This window comes from Oscarella lobularis, chromosome 17 (genome assembly GCF_947507565.1).
Source record: "Oscarella lobularis chromosome 17, ooOscLobu1.1, whole genome shotgun sequence".
NCBI lineage: Eukaryota > Metazoa > Porifera > Homoscleromorpha > Homosclerophorida > Oscarellidae > Oscarella > Oscarella lobularis.
In genome coordinates this window covers 2,034,227-2,053,916 of record NC_089191.1, presented here as the reverse complement: position 1 = coordinate 2,053,916, position 19,690 = coordinate 2,034,227, and the positions used below count along the sequence as shown (strand labels likewise).

Genomic DNA, 19,690 nt, shown 5'->3' with positions numbered 1-19,690 from the left:
ACAGATTTTCGCATTGCGAAGCGTAACGCAATGGTTACGACGCGTCTTCATAATTCTGTTTAACAGTACACTAAGGGCCTACATTTTGACAGGGCAGTCGAAGCGTCTCAGTTGTTCCCCGTCGCCCTAGACACGAATTTATCGGACGCCCTTTCGAAGCCCGTCTCTCTTGCGTCGTAAGCCGAATTCTTTACTCCGTCGCGCGAAATAAAGCTAAAAGATTAGTCTCCATATGGCTGGAATTATGCGAGCGTGCAATGTTCGCAACGGCCTCTGCGACCAAAAGTTCCGTGGCCCTAGTGATGCTGAATCCCCAAAGGGGGCCTCACCTCGTTTCTTTTTGTGGTCATAGAGACGTTCATTAGTCATGTAGCTGGAAGACAGTTTGAGACCGGCGTCAAACTAAGGGGCGTTTCTCGTCTCTCAAGCTCCTACCGCGTTTCTAAGGACAGTTCAAATTTTTACACATCGACTTTTGAAAAACTACACAAGCAACTGCAGACACAAACACAATACAAGGATTTTCAATCAAATGGATTCTACAGAAAAACAAAACAACGTCAAACTTCACCTAAATTACACAAAAATTTCATCTTCTGCTATGCCTGGCTTATCATCGTTCTCGTTTTCACCTCCACCCGTTTTTTCAAACGTCGCCTCTTCTTCTTCCGTATAGCCCTTCGCTGTCAGACTCCAGTGTGCATACGGATCATATTCTTCGCCGCCGTTTTCTGTCGGATCAAAATAATTCATCAATTCCGTCATATATACTTCCAAAGTATTGACAATTTGAGAAAACGGGAGTCGATCCTCTGGCTCTGCTGACCAACAGTTCAGCATAATGTGATACCTTTTGTAGAGCGACAAGTAATTAGTCAACAAAATCATGATTTTTTTCTCACATTTCTGAGGGACATTCGTCTGGCTTATCAAGACGCTTTCCAGCTTTCAGAAAACGAACCACTTCGTAACTGGATACGCCGGGATACGGCACCATTGCAAGTGTCATCACTTCCCATATCGTTATTCCATACGACCACTAGATAAAACGTCGGTAAAAACAAAATCATATCGCAACCGAACGTACCACATCCGATTTCATTGTGAAAACGAGATCAAGGAGACTTTCCGGTGACATCCAACGTATGGGTAGCTGTCCACTTTGGCCCGTACGATAGTAATCTTTTCCCTCTGTCATTACCCTGGATAGGCCAAAATCTGCCACTTTCACTTCCAAATCCATGTTCACCCTGTAAAACAGAACTCACTTCATATGAATTCGCCGCTTACGAGTCCACAGACATGCAGTTTCTTGCAGCCAAATCGCGATGAACAAGTTTCTTATCCGATATGTAGTTCATTCCCTTGGCAATCTGATGGCAGAATTTTACCAATTGAACAAGCGACAGCTAAAATTAGACATAACAGCAATCCCCTTTGCTTTACTAATTGGATAATTAAAAATGTATCTAACGTGTTGGGGACGTTCTTCGGCTGACTTGTTTCCTGGGCGACGCATGCGCAAAAACATTTTCAAGTCACCCAGTTCCATGTAAGGTAAAATAAGGAACGGCGAACGATGGTTCGGATGAGTGGGATCGTCCGACCAACAGATTCCGTATAATTCCATTACATTTGGATGCTTGAATTCGCGCATCTTCAGACCTTCTTGAACAAAGTCATTCAACTCCTTCCGACTCATAGCATCTTAAAAAAAACGCTAGCTGAAAAGAATTCAGCGACGCGCACTTCTATGATATAAAGCACCTTTGACCGACTTGAGAGCAACTCTTACATTCGTGTCCATAAACCCTTTAAAAACTTCGCCAAAGTTTCCTAATATAAGAAGTAGAGAACAATTGATCATGCATTCCCGCGCTCAATATCACCTTTTCCGATGCGATCTTTCTGTTCAATGCGCGACGGCGATATGACAACGCCAGCGATTTCTTTTATGATGTCTTCCTCCCAATAGATCAATGATACTGTGCCAATTGAAGTATCGAGCTTCTCGGCTTTGGGCTGCGAAGGTTCTCCCGACAAGTGACTTTCTAGAAAAAAAGCAAAGTGAGTGGCCAACCCTTAAGGTTCTTATACATTTCTTACCTGATATTTCTACCGACAATAACTTCCTTCTCTTTGAGACGGAATGGCGTCTCCACGCCGTAAAGGTGCATATGTACCACGTCATGAAGCCGGGAAATGCTGCAAGTACGACGAGCCACGGCGTCTGAATTCTGCAATTATTTACCGACAAGAAAATGCTTATTGAAACGATGTAAAAAATGGCAAGAAACGTTGCCACGCCGCACTCAACGGTAGATCTGTTTTTCAATAGGCTTGGGTATCCTTTTTCATATGTGATCCATATAACAATAACACATGCCAGAGCTAAACCTGCGTTGATCAAGTAGGAGATTTTGGATAAGATTTGATTGCGAGCATTGGCGCAATGGTCATAAAGGCGATAGTTGTCGTCAGGAAGATGGAAAAAACTCGCAATACTTGCCAAAACTATTTCAAAAATAATCAAAACAGCGACGAGAAGTAATCTAATTTGCAGCCTGTTGATGATCCCGCCGACGAGATGACCGAGACTTCCAACAAAAAACGGGGCCAAGCAGAAAACCGATAGAACGTTGATTACAAAATCCAAAGCCAATGTTTTGCACTCAAACGGACTTAATACTTCGACGGCAACGAGAATACTCAGGAAAATAGATGCCAGCGTAAGAAGACCGAAGAAAATAGTCGGCGTCAATACAATGCACTCTCGAGTCGACGCAAGTCTAAAATGGCGAACACTTAGCGTAAAAACAACGACGTGAAGCAGAAGAACGACTAAAGGAGTCGCTATTGCTGGCAGAACATCAAATATAGAGCAGTCATTTGAGGAGTCATTTGAGAAGAACAGGTAACCGGTTACATTCGTCATGAATTCATCGTCGCCGCTGAATTCAAATATCCACTTACTGTAAGGAAACGAATAATTTCGCCCGTTTTCGCGCGTCCACGCGAGAATTTCATAGGACCAAAATGCTGGTTGAGGTAGAGTTCTACCGATATTAATGCGCACTCTATTTCCTGTCCACGAACTAACGTCTGTCGTTAGAGAAATACCGTTTCTTAGAAAGTTTTGAGTATCAAACGTTACAGAAGACCAATCGAAATTGTCACGAAGATAATCGTAGAGAAGAAAAACGCTGTCAATTACCAAAGACGCTTTATAATTTCTCAAAATTGGGCGATTGACGTTGGGAAGGGACGCCGTATTATCGCACGTTCCACGAGAAAGACTGCATTTGAAGAAATTTTCCCAATAGTTAGCAAGAATTGAATTTCGCTGAAGTTCGGCTGAATTGGCGCGAATTGAAGTCATATGTTCTTGGAATTTGTCCAATCCATTAGTGACGGTGGTCAAGGCGATGACAGTCTCCGCCGTTTCTGTAACTCGCATTATGACGTCGTACAAGTCGTCAACGCGAGCTGGGTTGCCCCAGAAATCGCCCAATAGAAAACTAAAAGATGCCCGATCCTCCGTTTCAGACGCAAAGTATCCATTGTCGAAAAAATCCAAAGCAAACGATACACTCGAAAGCACCACGATTGCACGCGGCGAATCCGGTTCATCCAAACAGCGAGACCAAAGATCACTAAGAGACAATGCACTAGAATGATTACGGCAATCTGACAGATGTCTTTTTCCCAAGGCATTAGTGCTCCTGTCTACGTAATACTCGACGATAGGGCGGTCTCCCAGCTTCCGCGTATCAATTTCTCGTTCGAACGCCCGTTTGTTTGCTTTTCCACACTCGTCACTGCTTACAACAACAATAACTCGTTCCCAAGATGCAAAAAGAAGAACGTCGACGGCAGCTGTCGCCTGCAAATCGCAACTAGCTTGCATGAAAACGATCTTATTATATATCAACTCATGTTCGTATTGAGAGTCAATCGGTTCGTCGACAAGAGAGAAAACGCCGTTTCCTAACCTTCCAGCTAGCTTTTTGTAGAGACCGAGTAACTGATCATTGCCATACACCACGGAATTAATGGTTTCGTCATCCCCGCCTCGATAGAATGGTCCCACAATCGTGACGAGGGGGCATTCGTGGAGCTCATCAGGGGTAACAAGAGCTCGCGCTTGATCTTTAACGCAATTATCCGACGAATTGATCGGTGGCATGAGACCGCACGAATCGTAGATCGAATAACCACTGATATTAGTCGAACCTCTAGCTTTTAGCAATTCGTAAGCGAATATAAGCGCTTCGGCTTGTTCGACCCCGAAGCGGTGAAAGTCTCTCGAACGAAAGTACGCGGCAGCGTTCGTGGGACTCTGTCTGTCTCGACGAGCGGAGAATAGACCGCCTACGTACGAGCAAAGCGGCCCGTCCGACGTAGAGGAGGGTTTCGATACCGTATGTCCGAAATTGCATTCAGAAGGAACTTTGAAAGCGAGACACGGTATTGGCTGTAGGGCAAGGAAGAAAACGATTATAATCGTTGATGTCATGACAACTGGCTGGCAACCGAATGGCGCGATAGAAATCGTTTCGCACGGCTGACAATCCGACAACGACTAACTGCGAAAAGAAAATAGTTTTTCTTACGCGCCCAAGAAAAGAATGCGACCTTACAAGGCTGCGTGGAGGATGTCAAGCTAACTGAGTTAATTATGAAAGGCGGAGCTTAAAAACTTCCCGGAAGAGGAGAGGGTGGATACTTCCGGCAACCGGAACGCAGTCGCCCCTTGTGGCTAGCAATTAATACCAGTGACAATTGTAGTAGAAAATCGAATTGAGAATTCGAAGAAGAAAAAGTCTAAAAATCAACAAAATGTCAATAAAAATCAATTCTTTTATTTACAGAATGTGGAGAAAGAAGCTTGAGCAGACGTCTGCGCATACACATCGTTTCCATTGTTCTTACATCCACGCCTTTCGGTTGTATCACACGTCACAGGAAGGGCAAATGAGACGTAATCGAGTCTTCATCAATTAGGATTTATACAACACGTACACAGTCAGCCGTCTGCAATACGAGTGGGAAGTCTAAAAAGAGAGCGTTGGAGACGATGATTTTCGTCAGCGTTGGCGCTCACAATGAAGCAGTCAGAAGAACGCCTGTACGATCACCGTGTCCCTGGACAGAAGTTCGGTATGCCTAATGAATGCAATGCACTTCCGGGTTCTGATAAAAACATTTGCTTTCTATACAGCAGCTCCTCTGCATTTGATTCAGTTTCAGTCGATCGTTCTCGTCGTCAACGTGGTTGAGACGTAAAGGGAATATAGGAAAAAGCCTGTTAACAATTAAATAATGAAACAAGACAGCCTAGCTGTTCCCATTTGACGCAATCACCTTATGAGACGAAGTCTAAACGAGAAAGCCGAACGACTGTCTTGCAGAAGGAGGCGGTCGCTCAACGCTGCCTTGTGCGCTCCGAGATCAAACATCGAATTCGTGAGCATGTCGAGCCCTCCATCTTAGTTAGCGTGCTTGAAGTAAAATGCTTCCTCGCTACAGTGAGAATTTTACGCGATTTAGACGATCGATTATCCCTACGCGTCCAAAGATTGATCGAAATGCGCTCGAATCGACGTCGAAGAGGCTCAGACAGTTTATATGCACGCTTTCGAAGCGAAACGCAGGTGAGCGAGCGCATCTCTCTCGATTCCACGAGAAGCTGCAACACAACTGTTGCTCTCTGCTTCGACTATGAGCCCCAAAATTGTCTTTACCCGAATCTACGGCTCGATATCACGGGTCCTTTGTTTCACTGCGATTCGATCGCTTTCGCTGCGTTTCTTTCGAAAGACGAACTCGATCGAAAGAGTTGGAACGTGTCCGGTCGCCTTTCGTCGCGCTTTCCTCGCGTTTCGTGGAGATTCGTGAAAGAAACGGTGACGTCAGTAGGCCGGCCATCTTGGCCATGCACGCGTGCACGTGCTCGTCTCTTGTTCCATTTTCTTTTGGGACAAACGCTGCACGCGCGTAATCGCTCCAATTATGACCTTTTTTGGTTGCGCGTAGAGGTGCAAAAAGCAACGCTCTCTCGCGTAACACCATTGCGGTTTATGACGCACACCCGACGTCCAATCAGCGAAGAGTTTGCGTCACCGTTCGTGCGCGAGTACATAAAGTCGTGCGCGGCGCTCTCCCTCTTTACGTAACCCCGTCGCTTGAGAACTCGCTCGTACGCTTGGTTAGTCGTTGGAAGGCAGGGAGCCAGAGGGGCGAACGACATTCCGACGCACGGTCCTGGAGCAACGGCGCGAAAGTGATTAGAGGCACATCCCTAAGACCTCTAGGGGCTTTCGCGTCGGGAAAACACGCTCCGTCTTATCAAGGATTGTTTCCTTGGTATTACACGGGACAGCGTCGGCGTTCGTCGGCTCTCCTCCACGTCGAGCACACGATGAGCGGGCCTCTTCGGCGGAGGTGATAGTCGTCTCCCGGGGGGGGCAACGAACCTCGGAGGCCCACAAAATGTGGGATTCTGATCCAATTCATGCCGTTGGTGAGGGTCGACTGGGTTGCGAAGCGTCTGGACCTCCACGTGGTGCGACCTGGGTCACGCAAACACAGACGCGCTTCATTTCGGATTTTTTTGGTAAGTACGTAGTTGTTTTGAACGGATACTGGCTTTGTTTCTCTAGGTTTCGTTTTGCTATCCGATACTGTGTCAGTTGGAGATGTGACTTTCTATCTCTTACTTTTTTACTACCTCTTGCTTCGACTCGCACTGTAATTCTTTCTTTTTCGTGTTCACTTTTTTCCGTTCTGTAGTTAGAATTGGTTTTAGGCGTAGAGTAGTAGTGAAGAAAAATATTAATAAATAAAGATGTATCCTGGAAACGTTGCTCACGTGCAGAATTTTACACTTTCCCAGCATCCAAGCCCTACCTAGCCTCGTACCCAGACCTTTCTAATTACTCTATATACAATAACTGACAGGATTTGTAGCCCTTCTACAACTTGAGTGCTAGACCAATGTCTACGTCATTAACTGTAGGGAATTTTTCCCTCGTGATTACTCAAAAAACTTTTACGCCTATAACTGACTTGATTTGCAGCATTTCTCTCACGTTATTACAGGTATACGTAATTATTTGACGGGATTTGCAGCCCCTCTCTGACGTGATTACCCAACAAACGTATACTCGTTGATTCGTTCCTCTTTAATTAAGTTAAACGTCACTGTCTCTCTAAAGAAAACTACAGCAGCTAAGGTAAAAAATAGCTGTTTTCTGAATGCCATAGTAAGCGGTTTCCCTTGTTTCTTTTGTGAATAAAAAGAGGTAGAGAATTCATGTAAAAATGCATGGTGCAAAAATGTTTGTACTGAACAACATGGAAATTTACACGAAAACAAAAAAAAGCGAAATTCTTAGAACAAAAAAACGAGATGCGGGTCTGCAAGAGAAAAGTCTACAATACATTTGAACGCGTAGAGCCAAGTGAGAATAACTTAAATGAGCAACTTGGCTAATTCGTGAAAGATGATATTAGGCTTGCTTAGTGAGTGATGAAGAAACTTGAGCAAAAATCGCTTCTACTATAAAATTGAACGCAACATAATCATGTCCGAAAATAGACTAAATAACGTGACGTACGCATATCTCTGGGCTTTGACTGAAAGCGCTCCCGGTCGTAAGCCTGCAGCGCTTTGTGTGAAAGATCAGCTGCTTCCTTTACCTGACCTTTGAGAATAAGCGATCGACAGAGAAGGACAGTAGCTGCATGAAGAGCCAATAATTCCAAATGATCAACTTTCGATCTGAAAATTCTGTACCGGTTAAACTTCCTTCACTAATTGGCATTCCAAGTTGGTCTTGACAACGAAGGAAAACATCTCTCACTACGTATATGGCCTCGTCACAGAGTTTCGCTCTATTGTACAGTGACGCCAATACCAGTATTTCTAAAAAAGAATACCTACGTAAAAAGTATTTATCACGTCTTGACTAACTTGAAGAATCTTCAGGATGGTTTCGTGCATACGCATCTAACACAGGCTGGAACGTTTGAAGAGTGCGATGAAGGTCGTCTGTTCTGCGAATTGCTTCTTGGGAGAATGCAAGGTGCAACACGCCTTTGAGAAAGACATGCACAAATTGAAACAATTAATTTCATTCGTTACTATGCACCTGTTGCGACGTCGTCATTATAAGAAAGCGGTAGTACGCACGAAAGAGTTGAAGAGAGATGATCGATGGCCTCTCGAAATCTCCTGATCCTGTGTAAGCTAATGCCGAATGCAAGTCGATCTAATTAAAATGTTGAGATAGGCACGTTTCAGTGAAGACTTGATTACATTTAATCGAAGCCGGGTGCTGAGGAGGAAACAGAAAATTGAGTGCTGGAATTCCTTGCTCCAGAAACTGAAGAGCATTCTTATGATCATCAATGGCAATGCAACAAGCAGCAGCTTTTTCGGCAACTTACAAATTATTTTTTCGACACAAATAGGCTTAGTTTACAAAATAGAGAACATACCACGATAGATTGCGTGAAGATCTGAAACGTGAAATCGAAAAAATTCGCCAAAGTAGACGAGGGCTACAAAGTACTCTTCCTCCTCCAATTTGCAGTAAGCCACCGTCGCAAGACCTGTAACACAAGCAAAAATTCAAAATCAGACATACAGCTAGTTAAGAGTACCGCAAGCACGGGCTTCAAAAACAGACGACGAAGCAGATAGAATCTGCTCTAAAAATGATTGATACTTTTCCAGCTGTCCGGTTTCTCGCAGTATCATTCCCGACTTCGAGTAGGCTAAAATATTCTCAAAGCTAAGTATTCTTACAGAAGATTGAGGCCGTAACGTACTTTCTATAATATAACCTAATGAAAGCCTTCCACTTTCACATAAACGTTCTAATTTCTTTAAAACCGTTCTTGCATCCTCATACCGACTATGGCGCCGAAAAATTTCTGCGACAATAAGAAAATCTAAAAGAGTGAAAACATTAGATTATTTGAAAACAATAGAAATTTTACCCACAGCCGTAACGTGCGACAATTTCGTCACAAGAAAACTTTTCGATTCCGCTATCTCGAAACACCTTGTCAAAATAAGCCACTGCTTCATCGTCCGAAGAAGCACTGCAGCCGAGAGACAAATAATCTAAAAAAATCATATAACGTAACAAAGAAAACCAGTACGGTAAAGCACATACACAGTCGCAGTATCTCCTCCTTAGCGCTATCCGATAAATCGTCATTGGTCTCGAAGTTTCTAGTAATGCCTAACAGCAAGTCCTTTTCAGTGTTCTTTTCCATTAGAGTGACAGCTGTCGAAATAGCAGCCCGAATAATTGCATTAGTCGCAGGCGTCATTCCTATTAGAACCATATTGGTCGCAATAGCATAGATGTGGGAAGAGTAACTGATCAACAGGCCAATAACGACAGCCGTGTCCATGTCGCGATGAACGCCCAGAAATATTTGTAAAGCAGCAGCAGCGTTGGTGAGCACATCAGTCAATAGCGCTTTATTCCTCCTTAGACGTTCAAGAACGCTCTGATGAACTAGCGGATGCATGCTGAAATAAACGCCTTCGTTATCAACTTCTTCCCCTTTTAAAAGCGTATACATTTTCAGAGCTCCTAATCCCTCTACGACTCGCAGAGGACTACTCTTTCCGTGAACAACAGAAACAAAATTGGCGATAAATTTCTGCGGAATCAATCTGTAGTGCACAACGGCGCAGCAGCAGAGAATCGAGTATCCAACAGGCGATCCGTCCTCAATGTCCGAAATATCCATCTCCCACGTCAAGAAAGCGTGACGGGTGGTAGACAGCTTCGTTACAGCGTCCGCCAATGACTGTCGATCAAATGAGCTGACGTCAACCGCTTTGATATCTAAACGACGCAAATCGTCCGGATGCCTAATGCTAATTCGACACAACGTCTCGTTCAAGTGCGACAGATGAAAGTAACGTAGAAACTTGTCCAAATCGAGCGACGCTGCTTCAAGCCGCTTCTTTTCAATGATCAATTTTTCGAGATATGCTTCGAACGTCACTTCAGAATGTCGAAGCACATACGCGGCCGCGTGGCTGATAGCAAGTGGAAGCATTTCAACTGGCGCATCGACGGCAATTTTTCGAGCAGCTTCGTATTCGACGAACGATAACGACTCTTTTTCTTTTCCCGCCAAGCTAATAAGAGCCGTCAATGCTGTAGATTCGTCAAGCACGCCGAGCACCAGAACGTTCGAGTTGGCTCTTTTAAATAACTCGTTCGGTTGGGTCACTCGAGTCGTCACTAAGACGTGACACAAAAGGGAACGTGGCGGTAAAACATTTTTTATTATTTCCAGATTGTCAGCGTTGTCAAAGACGATTAGCGATCGATAGCTCCGCTGAACGTGCTGGTACAAGAGAGCGAACTTCTGGTTTAAGTTCGTTCCGGCAACGCCAAAAGAGTCGCTCGTGGTTTCGCCTGCTACTAGAAGCTGCAAATAGAGTTACACAGTCGGAATGCATGAAATTGTGACCTGCGACTTTCAAACATACGCATTGTCGCAGAGAAGTTTCTATGGCGCTGATTGATTGAGCATCGATGTAAAGTGCACCACCTGGATAAGCTCTCTCGTGAAGTGCCGCATATTGAATGGCAAGGCTTGTTTTTCCTACTCCTCCAAGCCCACAGATAAACTGTTTAGAAGAGTAAGATCGCAATGCAAGCCATACGCTATACTAGACTTTAAGGCACCTGCACTTTAGGAGTAATAGCAATAACATGGCTTTCTTTCCAACCATCGCCCCAGAAAAAGCGTCCCATTGCCTCGAGCTCTGAAGTGCGTCCATAGAAACGCGAACTAGCATTGGAAGATCTAAAGAAAATCATCAAACAAACCGCGTTGTCTCCGCGGGCGTTAGTATACAGAACGCTTTTCGTTGCCTCGGCTCCTCCAAACATTTTTCGTTGCTCCTTTTGATTTCACGAAGAATTGTCCTAATACTGTCAAAGGACGTTTCTTTGTCTTTCCCGACGTGCTTGTGCATGACAGCCAGAGCCTTGTAATCGTCGCCAAAACCATAAAACTCGTCGCCTATTTCACGCAACTCGTCTCTCGACAGCCCAAGACGAAGTCCGAGAGGCCGCCAATAAGAACAGACTTCGTCAGAGCAGAACTGATAGAGACGCTCTTCAAAACTCAAAGGAACGTGGCCACCAAATGCGTCACTTACTAAATACGCGAGGTACTTAACATCATCGCTTACAATTCAGCGCTTTCGTCTTACTTAAAGGATTCGGCAAAAGCCGGTGCACAGCACATGACAGTTGTCGCAGGTAAAGACGACCTTTAAGCCGATCGTTTAGTCTCCGCAGCAAACTTATGCAGTCTAGAAATTATTTCATAAAATGTAAATCATTTTTTATCGTTTATATTCTATCAACGTTGAACCGTTATGAGTTGCGAATCGAAGAGATTTTCGGCGTTGATTATGCTTCCATATTGCAACAAGAAAAGCTTCGATCTCATCAGAGCTAAGATCGTTCAAGTTCCGCAAACAGTCATCTACAGCAGAGGACTGATTTGAATAAAGAGTAAAAAATGATTATCAGACCTGACTGACAAAGAGATCCTCCTTCGCTATGCGTAACTGGCAGATAAGAACAGACAGCAATCAGAAGAAAATTTCGCAGAAAAAGCATCTTACGCCAAGAAAAAGGCTCAATCCTTTGCGCGTCGCAAAATGCTGCCAATTCTTCGTCCGACAGCGCTGCGTACATGCACAAGTCATATTAGAAAATCATAAACACTCGTCTTCGCAGTGACGCATACATGATAAAAAAAGAGAGAGCGCGCGCGCGCGCGAGAGAGAAAGAGACAGAGAAAATAAAGAGAGAGTCAGTGCGCATAGGAGCATATAAAAGTTAATTAGATCTCGCCCATGCAGATGAAAAGACTACATATGCATGCCTTTTTAATTAGGAAAGGAAGAGAGGACGGAAGTTGGAAGGCTAATTTAACTCATCGCGCTTTCAGACTTACTTTGGTAGAATGCTAGACCGTCTTTCCATTCATCGGGATTAGCCGAGCGAAAAGCCGCGCAAATGCGAGCGAAGTGCTCTTTGCGCTCGACATTCCTAATCGATACAATTTCGTAAACCTTCTTCAGCATCGCTATCGTTTCGCGAAGCCTCGATTCGAGACGATCATCGGCGAATGGATCGACTCTCAGAACAATTCCACTTTCACTCAGATCTTCATAAACAGTACGAAGATTAAGAGGCCGTCTCGTTTCCAAGACGTGGCAGGCGAAGGCGAAAGCGATTCGCTGCTCCTTGGCCTTGGACGCCATCACTCAAACGGGCTTTCTTACCTTAGCGCACGCTGTTCCAAAAATCTGGAGTCCATTCCTTTCGCCTAGCCTCGATACTCCAGACCCTCGCGCGTTAAGGGGGGTGTGGTTGGCAAGAGGGTCTGGACGCACTCTGTAGAAAGCCGTGTGCAGATCACGTGGTTTTTCGAACCGAGCGAGCCAATCACAGGTCTCGATACCCATTAGGACACACGTACACTGATTGGACGCGGACCTAACTTCGTTTCGCTACGAGTAATTTAGTTACGGCGTACGCTACACCGGGTTCCTATGTAATCGAAGGTTCGCTGCTTTTCCGGCGTTACTTCTCCTTCAGATCTTCGCGTAAAGTCGTTGGCTATCAAAGAACCCGAAAGAACGTTAGCGATTGGGAAAAAGCTCGGGCAGACCTCTTGCGGGCCTTCATCCAACGCTCGCGCAACGATGTCCGTACACGCGCGAAGAGATTTCCTTCGTTTAGGGACTTCCGCGACTGTTTTATCGAGTAGGAGTGCCCATTAGTGGAAAGTACATTTGTTAACGAAGTTAGGTCCGCGTCCAATCAGTGTACGTATGTCCTAATGGGTATCGAGACCTGTGATTGGCTCGCTCGGTTCGAAAAACCACGTGATCTGCACACGGCTTTCTACAGAGTGCGTCCAGACCCTCTCGCCAACCACACCCCCCTTAACGCGCGAGGGTCTGGAGTATCGAGGCTACCTTTCGCCAACGTACTCGACCCACACTGCACCATTGTTACAAACAAGGTTAATTTGACATCGTGTCGTTATCTGGGTAATGGTCATCGAAAGGTCAACCGGCTCCGGTCAACCTTTTCACTGACTTTTTTCGCAAGACGTGTTTCAACTATACCGGGATATCGTTCAAACCACTTTTTCCGAGCCGCTGATGTTGTTACAAAAAAGTGAGGCTCCCTAAGGGGTTCCATTTTAAGTTTTTCGCTTCCAAAGCCTAAGGTAAGGCTCGCAGACGCGATTTGAATATTCTGTTTGGCGCTGACCCAAAGGCCTATGCGTAGATAGGGCGGTCGACGCATCTCAGTCAAGCCTTCTCGCCCAGGAACCGAATTTATCAGTTCTCTTTCGAGGCTCGTCTCTCCTACGTCGTTAGTCGAGTTCCTTTCTCCGGCGACCGAAGAGGACCTAAGAGGTTAGTCTTTATGTGACTGGAAGTACACGTGCGTGCGATATTCACAACGGTCGCTGCGAGCAATTATCCCGTGGCCCTAGTGATAGTGACTCCTCAAAGGGGGCCTCACCAATGTTCAGTTATCATTGGCTATCAGCTTCCTTTTCTCGGCAGGTGATAGGTCTCTGAACGTTCATATAGCAGTCATCGACAAATCGATCGAATTTTAGCCGTTCTTTGTCTTTTGTGTATAATCGTTACATTAGACAAAATGATATATTATTTTCTGACGTTCGACTAACGACAGTCCGGTCAACGCTGGATGCATGGTGTCCCAAGGGACTCGTCCGAGTTTGCATTAGTTCAAACTTTTTCCATTGACGTTGTATACATTTCTAAAATTTTTTGGTAGCGGCACTAGTCTTTTCTGAGAGATACGAAATGGCTCTGTGTGCTCTTTCTTCGTTCTATAGCCATTACTTTTTGACTTAGCATTACTGCAGTGAAGACAGTACGTTTTTCGAATATTTTTTATTTGTTTTGCAGGAATTCAGGCTGAACTTGTTCAGATATAAAAGGCGGCATATATGTAAAGAAATCCTTATTTCGTGAGCAGAATAATATAAAGCCGACGAGTATTACTGCTTTTAGTGAAATTCGTTTTAGTTTCGTCCAGTGTTGTGCCAACGGTGTGTTAATTAAGGTCTAAGCCACTTTACTATCAGAAGCCTGAAAAGCTCAACAGTTCTTAGGTTTAGCGATTGTATATATTCAGATAATTACTTTAGTAAAATTATCTCCTTCTTAATTAATTAAATCAAGAGGTCACGCGCTCTACATAATCAAATAAGTCATCGTGAGTCGTGCTTTGCTTAGGAGCAATCCAGTTCGACTCATCGTGAACACGGCACTGGTGAGTGAATCCTACTTCGAATGTAGACACATATTCCCTCCAAGCGCTTACTTGTCAGTGCATGAGGCTTAGTCGCGAAGCTATAGGCAATCCTACATGTATGGTTCAACGCTTTTTTTGACAACTAGTTGTCGTTGTTGCTTGAGACAGAGGCTCCTTAGTGACTGAAAGCACCCCTTCAAGCGAGATCGCGTTGCACAAACTCGCGCACACCACTTTTCCGCTTTCACTTGCTCAACGTGACGACTTCACGCTACTCACTCCTTCATGAGTACAGTTGGGGAACATGGATCACGATATGCATGATCTGACTTTCTTTTTCTTCGCAGATCTGATTCCATCGCAAGACGTCGCAGTTTGCTCCCATTAGTTTGAAAATCATGGTGAGTGCGTTTGTCAGTCTAAATTCTATCCTCCACTAGAACACCTCTGTTTACAGGATAGAGAAGGCCTACGAAATTTTACTTCAGCAACGCCAACAAGCGGTCACTCAAAACCCACTCCGAGTGAGTGAAACGATTTACTTAAATCTGATTCTGAGTTTTTGGAACCTTTAATTATTAGGCAAAGATAATCTGTATTCATCAGCGTCTGAAATTTCCGCCGCAATGCGAGAAAAACAAGGATTATTTGACAAAAAATCACCCTCTACGCCTGAAAGCGAAAAACGAGAGTTTAGAAAGAATGCTAGAAGACTTAAAGCTAGTAGCGAAGACAGAATCCATGGTCATGAACAAGCAGGAAAGCAGCATAGACCTTTTCAAAAAGAGCTAAAGGAATTTTCCGTTACTGAGAAAAACGAAAACGAAGAAAGTGGCTCAGATCCGCTTTATGGACGAGCGGTTTTAGGTGAAGTGAGTGAAAATGAGGAGTTGGAAATTCCGCCAAAACTACCGCCAAGGAAAGACAATAGCAGTGCTATCCCTGCCGTGTCCGCACAGCCGCCACTACCTCAACCACTGTCGCAAAAACATCAAATCGAAAAGTCGACGCTACTTCAGCCGCCTCATCAAATTTCCGTTGCTGAAGAGAACGAAACTGAAAAAAAAGGCGCACTTTCTCTGGACAATCCTTTTTATGGAATAACGCAAGTGAGTAAAGATCCCAACTTCGCATTTTCTTCACAGCTACCGCCAAAGAGAAACGACAAAAGTGAATACACGGCTGTGTCCGCACAGCCGCCTTTCCCTCAGCCATCACCGCAAAGGCAACACGACAGAAAATCGCCACCCATTCAGCCGCCTCCACTGCCAAGAGGAAGCAATCCAAGCTCCAAGTCTCATTCAACGCCGCTACCAGAGGAAAGTGATAAACCGAGTTCTTTGTCTTATCAGCCGCCATCCCTAGCAAGAGAAAGGGATGATCACGGCAGAGAATCTTCACTCCCACCGCTTCAGAACCCTCAGCCACCACAATTACCAAGTGAGCAGAGTGAAAGCTTTTTACCATTGCCGCTGCCTCAAAATGAAGATTGTAGCAAAGATAAATCGTCACCAACGCTACCAATAAGAAGTAATGAGGAATTCCAGTCATCACCGCAATTGTCACAAGAAGAAAACAGCAATCCTTGGTCTAATTCGCCACCAAAAGACTTACCGAAAGAAAGAGTTCAGATAGAAAAAGCTTCAGATCTGCCTTCTAGAGAATGCAGTCAATATGCACCTTCTCAGTCACCGCAAAGTAGTTGCAAGTACTCAAGTGCTTCTACTTTGCCGCCGTCACCACCGCCGTCACCACCTCCGTCACCACCGCCGTCGTCGCATAGCAGAGGATCCGATAATTACGAAGAGGTGATTGTGATAGCGCCGCAAATTTTAGCAGACGATGAAAGAGTGCAGCAGAAAAGCATAGGGAACGTAGTTGAGGTAGCACCAGCTCCGGTTGAAGTAGAACCAACGATAATAGAACTGACTGCAAAAGAGGAAATAGTTGAGAGTTTGGACTTTCTCGAGGAGAACTACGAGGAGATAGAGAAGGGCAATTTTGCGATTGTTGATCGGAAATGCTGCGACTGCTGTTTGAAGTGTTCAGTAAGCTGTTTCCGTTTGTTGAAATGCTGCGACTGCATGGAGCGATGCTCAAGACGTGGAAAGCTGTGCATTGCCTGTGGGGCTTGTAGTGGAAAACAATTCAGCAACGGGGAGAAAGAAGCTTTCCGCGACGGTTTGCTTGCAGCTATCAAATTCATTGGTCCGCCGTCACAGTGGGCATTGATCTTTTGGAGAAGCTTTGAATTGTCCTTTTTCATCTTCAGTTTGGTTTATGCAGCTATCGCAGCTTCTCATGGCTTCGATGATAAGAGAAGTTTAAAGGTCGTTAATCTGGTTCTGACACTTTTGGATTTGATTCTTTCCATTTACGAAAACGGTAGACAATGGAAAGAATTCTTCAATTTTTACCGAGACAAGAAAAAACAGAACTGTCAGGATTTGGAGAAGAGCAAGATAGTGGAGAATGGAGATTCAAAAGTTCGCGGCAGCAGTAAATTTGTACACGAACTCGCGCTTAAATACGTTATCCATGCTCTCATGTATCCACTAATAATCTGCGACATCTATGACATTGCTTCAGAGGCAAACGGAAAAGGCACTTTCGAATACTTTGTCATCGGTATCGGTTGTCTTTTGACTGTTGTAGACGTCTATCTTCATCGCATCTACTTAATAATCAAAGCATCCAGAGATATTGCAAGTAAGCGAATGTTTGGTCCAGAACGTACGGACCGCGTGCCCTGCTTCAGAATCGAGTGGCGCCTTGTCTTTCACATCACCTGCGTTATGATTCTGCATGCGTTTATTCTTGCGTCTATTGCGTTTGAAGCTATCGAGACAAACCAAGACAGGATCGAAGGAGACGAAGTGAAGATTTCTGGCGTAGGAATATTTATGATTGCTTGCGGATTTTGTCTTCCGTTCATCAGTGTTGCAATTTTTGTTGGCACCAACGTCTTTTGGATAAGAACCTATTTCATCGAACTTTTCAAGTCCATTTGGGAACAAAGCGAAAGTTTGGGAGAGGGCCAGAATATGCGAAAGAAGACTAGAATTTCTAATTCCTTCGAAAAGATTCGTTCTTTTGACGCAAAGTCGTTTCGTTTCATTGACAGGATCAAAATGTCGTGCAGCGATTGGAGAACAATCACCGTTGCCGTTGTTTATACAGGTCTGATGATAGCTTTGATCGTGCTTTCTAGCGTCCACCAGCCCATTTCTGCCTACGGCCTGGCGGCAACGACACTTGTCGCTGACCTAATAGCACTATCAACAACGCTTTATTGGCTTTTTGTTCTAACAATTATTCTTACTGTTGTGGCGATCGTCGCTGGCCTTGCCGTTCCAGGCGCCTTTTGTGTTCTCGCTTTGCGCCGTAGCAAGTACAATGTGTTCGACCTTCTTTTTCGCAGAAGGGAGAACGAAGTGGTGAAAACTGTGGCTACGGTACCCCAGAGCACGGCCCAGCCCCAGACTACTGTATTCAGCTCATACAGCTCTTCGATGATGTACTAGTATAGTTTATGTTGAACTTGCACCGCTCTTTCTGCGTGTCTGTGTTTGTACTTTTTTTGGATTTATATGTTATGTGAGGGTTAGATACCAATGTAATTGATCAGGACGAAGGTTGATGCCGTCCTCCATTTCTCAAATCGAGACGTCAATTGACGACTTAGTTCCTTTGGAATACGACATTGCAGAAAGATACAAGAGAGAGAGACGATTAGATAACAACCTCTTCACGTCTTTCATATTTTTGGGTGTCGTTCACAATGTACGTTCACTTACGTAGGCAGTGTCAGTCACCATGATCAAACGTTGTGCTTGACTGCCTTCAGAAGATCTGGCCGGAATGCAGTCTACCGGTATTATGTACGATGACTGTGTCTCTGGACAGAAGTTCGGTGTACCTAGTGAATGGAATGCACTTCCGGTTTCTGATAAAAACATTTGCTTTCTACAGCAGCTCCTCTGCATTTGATTCAGTCCCAGTCGATCGATCACGTCGTCAACGTGGTTGAGACGTAAAGGGAATATAGGAAAAAGCCTGTGAACAATTAATTTAATGAAAGAACAGCCTAGCTGTTCCCATTTGACGCAATCGCCTTATGAGACGAACTCTAAGCAGGAAAGCCGAACGACTGTCCTGCAGAAGGACGCGGTCGCTCGACGCTGCCTTGTGCGCTATAAAGCTAAAGGTCGAGAATTCGTGTGTCGAGCCCTCCATCTTAGTTAGCGTGCTTGAAGTAAAATGTTTCCGAGCCACAGCGAGAATTTTACGCGATTTAGACGATCGATTATCCCTACGCGTCCAAAGATTGATCGAAATGCGCTGGAATCGACGACAAAGGGACTCAGACAGTTTATATGAAGCGAAACGCAGGTGAGCGAGCGCATCTCTCTCGATTCCACGAGAAACTGCAACACAACAGTTGCTCTCTGCTTCGACTAAGAGCCCCGAAACTGTCTTTGACCGAATCAACGGCTCGAAATCACGAGTCCTTTATTTCACTGCGATTCGATCGAGTTCGCCGCGTTTCTTTCGAAAGGCGAACTCGATCGACTAAGTTAGAGCGTTTCTGGTCGCCTTTTGTCGCGCTTTCTTCCCGTTTCGTGGAGATTCGTGGACGAATCGGTGACGTCACGTGTAGGCCATCTTGGCCATGCACGCGTGCACGTGCTCGTCTCTTGTTCCACTTTTCTTTTGGGACAAACGCTGCACGCGCGTGATCGCTCCAATTATGACCTTTTTTGGTTGCGCGTAGAGGTGCAAAAAGCAACGCTCTCTCGCGTGAAACCGTTGCGGTTAAGGACGCACACCCGACGTCCAATCAGCGAAGAGTTTGCGTCACGGTTCGTGCGCGAGTACATAAAGTCGTGCGCAGCGCTCTCCCTCTTTACGTAACCCCGTCGCTTGAGAACTCGCTCGTACGCTTGGTTAGTCGTTGGAAGGCAGGGAGCCAGAGGGGCGAACGACATATCGACGCACAGTCCTGGAGCAACGGCGCGAAAGTGATTAGAGGCACATCCCTAAGACCTCTAGGGGCTTTCGCGTCGGGAAAACACGCTCCGTCTTATCAAGGATTGTTTCCTTGGTATTACACGGGACAGCGTCGGCGTTCGTCGGCTCTCCTCCACGTCGAGCACACGATGAGCGGGCCTCTTCGGCGGAGGTGATAGTCGTCTCCCGGGGGGGCAACGAACCTCGGAGGCCCACGAAATGTGGGATTCTGATCCAATTCATGCCGTTGGTGAGGGTCGACTGGGTTGCGAAGCGTCTGGACCTCCACGTGGTGCGACCTGGGTCACGCA

General features: G+C 45.2%; 3 protein-coding genes and 1 long non-coding RNA gene across 7 annotated transcripts; 1 reads left to right on the top strand and 3 right to left on the bottom strand.

The window, feature by feature from the left end:
• Positions 1-475: 475 nt before the first annotated feature.
• Positions 476-5,607, bottom strand: LOC136197090 (uncharacterized). Of its 2 annotated transcripts, XM_065986784.1 has the most exons (14): positions 5,569-5,607; positions 5,365-5,523; positions 5,220-5,305; positions 5,105-5,166; positions 4,933-5,054; positions 4,641-4,824; positions 2,107-4,586; positions 1,890-2,051; positions 1,768-1,836; positions 1,475-1,707; positions 1,303-1,409; positions 1,088-1,250; positions 903-1,039; positions 476-850 (listed from the first exon to the last, which is right to left on the bottom strand). In XM_065986784.1, the coding sequence occupies exons 7-14, from the start codon at positions 4,514-4,516 to the stop codon at positions 577-579; spliced, it is 3,555 nt and encodes a 1,184-aa protein (XP_065842856.1). In that variant the 5' UTR covers positions 4,517-4,586; positions 4,641-4,824; positions 4,933-5,054; positions 5,105-5,166; positions 5,220-5,305; positions 5,365-5,523; positions 5,569-5,607; the 3' UTR covers positions 476-576. The 2 variants fall into 2 exon arrangements, with proteins under 2 accessions (XP_065842856.1, XP_065842857.1); XM_065986785.1 differs by lacking the exons at positions 4,641-4,824; positions 4,933-5,054; positions 5,105-5,166; ... (1 more) ...; positions 5,365-5,523; positions 5,569-5,607 and having other exon boundaries at positions 2,107-4,474; positions 4,534-4,609.
• Positions 5,608-7,306: 1,699 nt separating this feature from the next.
• LOC136197094 (uncharacterized) lies at positions 7,307-11,064 on the bottom strand. The gene is made up of 14 exons (XM_065986796.1): positions 10,900-11,064; positions 10,728-10,848; positions 10,529-10,669; positions 9,186-10,467; positions 9,011-9,133; positions 8,836-8,958; positions 8,668-8,781; positions 8,503-8,616; positions 8,321-8,446; positions 8,154-8,273; positions 7,976-8,098; positions 7,799-7,927; positions 7,620-7,742; positions 7,307-7,561 (listed from the first exon to the last, which is right to left on the bottom strand). Exons 1-14 carry the CDS (start codon positions 10,932-10,934, stop codon positions 7,512-7,514), a joined length of 2,724 nt encoding a protein of 907 aa, XP_065842868.1. The 5' UTR covers positions 10,935-11,064; the 3' UTR covers positions 7,307-7,511.
• A 1,484-nt stretch (positions 11,065-12,548) lies between these two features.
• Positions 12,549-12,832, bottom strand: LOC136197119 (uncharacterized). The gene is made up of 2 exons (XR_010672443.1): positions 12,736-12,832; positions 12,549-12,683 (listed from the first exon to the last, which is right to left on the bottom strand). It is a non-coding gene; the product is annotated as an uncharacterized lncRNA (long non-coding RNA).
• Positions 12,833-12,870: 38 nt separating this feature from the next.
• LOC136197093 (uncharacterized) lies at positions 12,871-18,012 on the top strand. Of its 3 annotated transcripts, none has more exons than XM_065986793.1 (8): positions 12,871-13,092; positions 13,138-13,302; positions 13,365-13,495; positions 14,021-14,082; positions 14,141-14,387; positions 14,717-14,770; positions 14,827-14,893; positions 14,952-18,012. In XM_065986793.1, exons 6-8 carry the CDS (start codon positions 14,768-14,770, stop codon positions 17,891-17,893), a joined length of 3,012 nt encoding a protein of 1,003 aa, XP_065842865.1. In that variant the 5' UTR covers positions 12,871-13,092; positions 13,138-13,302; positions 13,365-13,495; positions 14,021-14,082; positions 14,141-14,387; positions 14,717-14,767; the 3' UTR covers positions 17,894-18,012. The 3 variants fall into 3 exon arrangements, with proteins under 3 accessions (XP_065842865.1, XP_065842866.1, XP_065842867.1); XM_065986794.1 differs by having other exon boundaries at positions 14,126-14,387; XM_065986795.1 differs by adding an exon at positions 14,516-14,658 and having other exon boundaries at positions 14,021-14,387.
• The last annotated feature ends 1,678 nt before the right edge of the window (positions 18,013-19,690 follow it).

What these genes read in the sequence shown, in the direction of transcription:
- LOC136197093 (XM_065986793.1), top strand. An exon ending in TCACTCAAAACCCACTCCGA is followed by an intron (nt 14,894 to 14,951) that starts GTGAGTGAAACG and finishes TTTAATTATTAG; the next exon opens with GCAAAGATAATCTGTATTCA.
- LOC136197090 (XM_065986784.1), bottom strand. Translation starts at nt 4,516, where the DNA reads ATGACATCAACGATTATAATCGTTTTCTTCCTTGCCCTACAGCCAATA. An exon ending in TTGGCTGCAAGAAACTGCAT is followed by an intron (nt 1,251 to 1,302) that starts GTCTGTGGACTC and finishes TCTGTTTTACAG; the next exon opens with GGTGAACATGGATTTGGAAG. An exon ending in GACGAATGTCCCTCAGAAAT is followed by an intron (nt 851 to 902) that starts GTGAGAAAAAAA and finishes GCTCTACAAAAG; the next exon opens with GTATCACATTATGCTGAACT.
- LOC136197094 (XM_065986796.1), bottom strand. Translation starts at nt 10,934, where the DNA reads ATGTTTGGAGGAGCCGAGGCAACGAAAAGCGTTCT. An exon ending in TCTTCACGCAATCTATCGTG is followed by an intron (nt 8,447 to 8,502) that starts GTATGTTCTCTA and finishes ATAATTTGTAAG; the next exon opens with TTGCCGAAAAAGCTGCTGCT. An exon ending in TAGTGAAGGAAGTTTAACCG is followed by an intron (nt 7,743 to 7,798) that starts GTACAGAATTTT and finishes CTCTTCATGCAG; the next exon opens with CTACTGTCCTTCTCTGTCGA.